The sequence below is a fragment of the Diabrotica undecimpunctata genome, chromosome 7 (assembly GCF_040954645.1).
Source record: "Diabrotica undecimpunctata isolate CICGRU chromosome 7, icDiaUnde3, whole genome shotgun sequence".
Lineage (NCBI taxonomy): Eukaryota > Metazoa > Arthropoda > Insecta > Coleoptera > Chrysomelidae > Diabrotica > Diabrotica undecimpunctata.
The window spans coordinates 105,274,690-105,281,177 of NC_092809.1; the positions used below are offsets into that span (position 1 = coordinate 105,274,690).

The 6,488-nt window shown below is 30.6% G+C and overlaps 1 protein-coding gene across 1 annotated transcript; it reads right to left on the minus strand.

The window, feature by feature from the left end:
• Positions 1-2,939: 2,939 nt before the first annotated feature.
• LOC140446581 (uncharacterized) lies at positions 2,940-3,374 on the minus strand. Its single transcript, XM_072539147.1, has one exon. The coding sequence runs from the start codon at positions 3,372-3,374 to the stop codon at positions 2,940-2,942; it is 435 nt and encodes a 144-aa protein (XP_072395248.1).
• Positions 3,375-6,488: the final 3,114 nt, after the last annotated feature.

The window sequence follows — 6,488 nt, forward strand, 5'->3', positions numbered from 1 at the left end:
TAAATTGGTTCGATAATAAGCCAATAAATACGTTATCAACTTACGTTGGTAGTGAACCTAGAATTACAGAACGTAGGTACTTCCGAAAAGAACAAGCCTACAAAGAGGTTTCATGCCCTCAAGCTGTTGAAGTTTATAATCAGCTGATGAGGGGAGTGGACTTATTAGACGATGGTGGGGCTTTACAGAATCCATCTAAGATCAAGAAAATGGTATAAAGTATTTTTTTTTTCATATGTTGGATCTATGTGTTGTGAATACATTAATACTCTGGCGTAGGAAAAATGAATAAAATTGCTATATGCCATTATTTGACATCAAACAAGCCGTTTCTGAACATTTATGTAAATCTGGGAATTCACTACCAAGAAACAGAGGTCGTTCAGTAGGACAAAATGGGACTCCAACGTCTAGTCATCAAGGAACTCCAACGTCTAGTCATCAAAGAACTCCACCTCTGTTAACCAATTTAACAACCCCAACACCAACAAAAAGAACAAGAAGAAACAGAAGAAAGAAAGAAGACATCAGGAGATACCGTTAAATTCTGTGCGTACGGACAACATTGGACATATGCCAGAATGGCAAAAATATTGCCGACAGTGTCACATATGTACAAAAAAATCTTACACCAAATGTATAAAGTGTAAAGTATTTTTATGTTATAATGAAAAAAGGATTTGTCTATCACAATTTCATAACTAATGTATTTTTATTTATTTATTTATTTATTTATGGCTTAACCTCATAGGGTCATTGACATTGTACAATTTAAAGTTTTACAATTTATTTAGTACATTTATGGAATATAAGTATGATGTCAAATTTTTCATATCAGTTCCGTCACTTAATATTGCCTGTAAGGTATTTTGTAATTTATATTGAAGTCTCTCCATGCAATATAAAGGACACTTCAGTAAAATATGGCGAACACTGAACACAATATCACATACGTAGCACTGTGGTTTTAATTCACTCTCCAGCAGATGTTTATGGGCGATGGCGGTGTGGCCCATTCTAAGACGAGAGAGGATGGTTTGATGTATACAGTTATTTGGGGTTGATTTCCAAGGTAATATAGAATGTTTTACTTCTCGTAGTTTGGATGTTGACTGATTCCACTTGGTCTGTCAATCATTGATTATTAAGTTCTTAATTATGGGTTTTATATCTAGATGTGGAATGCTTCTGATTTCTACAGCTTGCGGACTAGAGATTGCTAGTTTTGCCAAGGAATCTACTTCTTCATTACCAGCAATTCCGATATGGGAAGGAATCCATACAAAGTTGACATTTATGTTCATAGTTTGCAGTTGGCTTAATGCTGGTTTAATAAGTAGTAGACTTGGATGGCTAGGATATAAGTTATTTAGGAAAATTACAGAACTTAGGGAATCCGTAGTAATGACAGGGTTTTTGATACTATTTTCTACCACAAAATTTATTGCATTGAGAATAGCGGTTAACTTGGAGAGTTTCATTAATATTTTTGTTTTATTAGACATAAATGCTGCTCCCACTCCATCTATAGTTTTAGAGGCATCAGTATATACAAGATTATGGTTACTGTATGTCATGAGTTCTTGGAGAACATATTATAATGCTTTGGGATGGTTATCTGCTTTTTTATGTATGAAGAGTTTGGTATTGATAGATGGAATGGAAACAGTCCAAGGGGGAACAGTGTTAATATCTGATATACAATAGGTATCTGGAAATTTGAATTCAAGTTCATTGAGGTATCTATTTACCCTTTCATAAAAAGGAAGGTTAAGCCTAGCATGTGTTTTAAAGATATTCCTAAAACGGTCTGAATTTACATAGTGGTTAAGAGGATTAATAGGATTTGCCTGTATTGATGCCGCATATGTTAGTGAAAGTTGTTTTCTTCGGAATTCCAGGGGGACTTCTCCAGCTTCACAGTGTAAACTTTCAGTAGGGCTAGTATAAAAGCCACCTAGTATGGTTCGCAAAGCACTATTTTGTATTCGATCGAATTATTTTATGAGATATTGTTTTGCTGAATCATAAATAATACAAGCGTAATCGAGTTTGGACCTGATCAATGACTTGTACATAAGGGTCAGTGTTTTACTATCTGCTCCCCACGTGTTGTGTCCAACAGTTTTTATAATGTTAAGTTCAGATTGACACGTACTTTTTAGACCATGAATGTGGTGGTTCCAGGATAATTTGTTGTGAAATGTCATGCCTAGACATTTAATTTTCTTAACATATTTTATTTCTTTATTAAATAGTTTTAATTCTGGAGTGATATAACTTCTTTTTTTTGAAAATAACATAGCCTTTGATTTTGTTGTTGATAATTGAAGAGCTGTGGAATTTGTCCATAATTCGATATTCCATAGCACTTTCTGTAGATGGGTCTGAAGGGTTTATCATTTATTCCCTTAACAAAAATGATTAAGTCATCTGCAAAGAGTCTAGCTTATACTAGTAAGTCACAAGTTGAGATAATATTATTTATTGCAATAAGAAATAGGAAAACGCTTAAATTAGATCCTTGGGGAACTCCGTTTTTTTAAATTTTTGTATTAGATAAAGTACCCTTAACTCGTACATTAAAAGTTCGATAAGATAGGAAATTTTTTATAAATTGTGTTATATTACCTTTTATTCCCCATCGACTAAGTGTTTGAATAATATCATGTCGCCAAACTGTATCGTATGCTCTAGTTATGTCAAAAAATACTGCGATACATTTTTGTCCACATGCCATTGCTTCATGAATCTCAGACTCTAAACTAATAAGATTATCCAGTGTTCCACGATTTCTCCGGAATCCGCTTTGTTCCGGGGCAAGTAATTTACTATTTTCTAAAAACCACATTAATCTGTTGGATATGATTTTCTCGAGAACTTTACACATTACACAAGTCTAGAGAAATAGGTCTATATGAATGTGACAGAGATTTTGGTTAATTTTGTTTATAAATAGGGATGACGATAGATGAACTCCAGATTTTTGGAGACTTGCTATGTCTCCATATATTATTATAGATATTCAGCAAGTGTTTCTTTGCAGATGAAGGAAGTTTTTGAAGACATATTTCAGGGATGTTATTAGGACCAGGAGAAGAGTTTTTGGTATTACTGAGTAAGTATTCTAATTCATCCATGGTTGTGGAATAATTTAAAGGAGAATGGTCATCAGGCGGTATATCAATACCTTTGGATTCCTCTCTTTCTTTTTTGATCAAAAAACCTCCAGGAAGAACATCATCGCTTGAGAATCTTTCAAAACTATTAGCTAGAATATTGGCTATGCCTAGAGGGGAGGTGTATATTTTTTGTTTTTCTTCTAAGAAGTTAATGTGGTTTGGGGTATTTTTCCCGGATATCTTTCGTACCATTTGCCACACTTTATTAGTTGGTGTAGAAGAATTTAATTCTGAAACAAACTTTTTACAAAATTCACGTTTACTTCTTTAATGTATTTTTGTTTGTCAACATTTGATTAAAGTATATTCGTATAATGCATGCGAAACCATATATGGATTTTCAAAAAATCTTCCAGTTTGTAGTTATTGCATGAATATGAAATCATATATGGGTTTACAAAAAAACTTCTATATACAGAGTGGTCCTTAAGTAATTGTACAAACAGAAACCGTAGATTCTGCACTTTAAAATATTACGATTTAAGCCAACTTGCTTCAATAAAATGTTGATATTAAGAAGGATACAGGGTGTTAAAGTGGAAATTTAAAATTTTATTTTTCGCTATAACTTTTACGTTTGTAAATATTTTTAAACAAAAATTTACAGTTAGATGCTTTTGAGTAGGATAAATTATAATTTTATACATACTTTAATGTAACTAATAAAGGGCGCCACATATCCCACTATTGCTCTTTCAGGTAGCTCTATTTGTGTTAAAAAATATTAACGAAGCATGATTTTTACAGAGAAAAGGTATACTTGTTAGTAACCTGAAAATTCAACCGTTTTCGAGATAATCACATTTTATAAGTCAGCTGTATAATAATTCTTAGTTTGATGTTTGTGCGGTAAAGCACTGAATACCTGTAGATAAGCATAATTCATAGTTTATTCTTATTAAAACAACTCAAAGATGATAATGTAACATCACTAAATGCTTTGTTATGGGTACTAATTGTCTTATTGGAGAAAAGATTCTTCATCTTCTTCTTTAGGCGCCGTTTCCGTATTCAGACGTTGGCTGTCATCACGTTTACAATTTCCCCTTTCTATCGCTTCTTAAGTTTCTATAGTAGTGTTGTATTACTTTTTCTCTATTGTAAAATGCTAAAAACCCAAAATATGTGGTTTATGCAAGATGGTACACCACCAAATTCTAAAGAAAAGGCAGCTAGAACATACTTAAATACAACTTTTCTAAACGTTGGATTGGTCGTAGTAATCCTATCCCTTGGCAATGTGGTGAGATATTGATATAATTATTTAATTCATAAAAAATACGAAAAGAATACTTATTCATTACGTAAATTGTTTACCCATTTTTATTAGGACAAATAGAAACTAGAGCACATGTATTAAATAACACATATGTGTCTTGTTTCATAATACTTTTACTACAAATCTAACCTTAAAAATTCAGCATTTTTACAAAAACATCATCGTTAGCCTAATAACCGATATTGTTATAAATATAGTAAACACACAGGTAATTTAGTTCAACATAATATTAGTTCGTTAGTAAATCATAATGGTCCATTTTTTTGAGATGTAATTATAGTTACTCGTATGCTGTAACGTAATCATATAAATAAGTAATGTCATCGATAGGTTATTCCGTGTGTATATAAGTAACCAATGAACGAGATACATCACAGTTTAATACATTATTTAACCTCTTCGACAAAAAAGATATAGTTCCATAATATACCATAAGATTTGGATATGTATCCAAAAGAATATATTCATCCATTATACATTATAGCCGCCACGTAGCCCAGAATTTAATCCGCTTGATTTAAGTATATGTTGCGCATTAAAACAACGTGTCTAATAGAATCCCATAAACATTAGCAACCAACTATGGGAAGAAATAAATACTGCAGCAGTTTCTTAAGAACCAATGATGCTATTTAATATGAGATGATCTTTTATGGAATATATTAACAAATGAACTAAAGAAAATGGTGGACATATCGAACACTTACTTTGACAAAAGGTTATGTTATTTAATTTAACTATTTCTTAATTTGGTTTGTAAACAAAATGTTTTGATTATGACTTTAATTTAACATAAAAAGTAAAATGTTTGATGTAAAATTCTATTATTCTGTTATTTTGACAAATCCTATTATTAATTATCCTGCTGATATATTTATTTTATTTAATATTTCGTTAACTATTAACTTTAGTTAAAGGTATTTTATACCAAAATTCAGAAGTATTATTGTTTTTGTTTTTTTTTTCTTCGTTGCCTGGAGTAATTGCCTTAAATCAGAATTATGCAGCTGATTGGCAAAATGCGATTATCTCGAAAACTGTTGAGTTTTGAAGTTATTAACGGGTGTACTTTTTTTTTGTTAAAATAATGTATCTTTAATATTTTTTATCCCAAATACAGGTAACTTAAAAAGCAAAAAAGTTAAGTGCAAATTTATACCACATATGTGGTATATGTGGCGCCCTTTATCAGTTACATCAAAGTGTGCATCAAATTATAATTTCTCATATTTAAAAGTACACAGCTGTAATTTTTTATACCTAAATATTTACAAACAAGAAAGTTATAGCGAAAAATAAAATTTTAAATTTGCACTTTAACACCCTGTATCTTTCTTAATATCAACATTTTATTAAAGCAATTTGGCTTAAATCGTAATATTTTAAAGTGTAGAATCTACTATTTATTTTTGTACAATTACTTAAGGACCACCCTGTATAGGACCAAACAGTTATTTTAAATGTAATAATGCCTTTTATATGCCTTATTAAAAATGACAATACATAAAAATATTTTTTATTTCATGTTTGTAATAATTCATGCAGTAGAGGGTGAAATGCTGTAAAGACTTTAAAAATGATGACTCCATAATTATCCTATCAGCAAATAAGGGAAATTTAACTGTGATAATAACTGTGAAATGTATTTAGCAAATAGGATATATAGAATTTTATTCAAGTTATAAGTTCAAGATTTTTAAGCAAGACACATAATTTTTATGGAGGACCGAAAGTTCTTAAAGCGAATACACCACTTGACCTATTTGTAGTACCACAAATTCTCCCTTTAGTGAGCAATCAAAATGTTTATAAAATATTATAGAACCATTTGCAAATAATAATGACACATTTATAAAGATTACACAACATTTTTGAAATAAATGTTTTTATATAAAGAATATTTTAGTAAGTTTTGACTAATAGTTTATTTACAAATGTACCATTAGATAAGACTTAAAAAATAATCAAAACACAATTAACGAATGATGGTATATTGATAACTAAAACAAGACTATGTCCTCCATCAA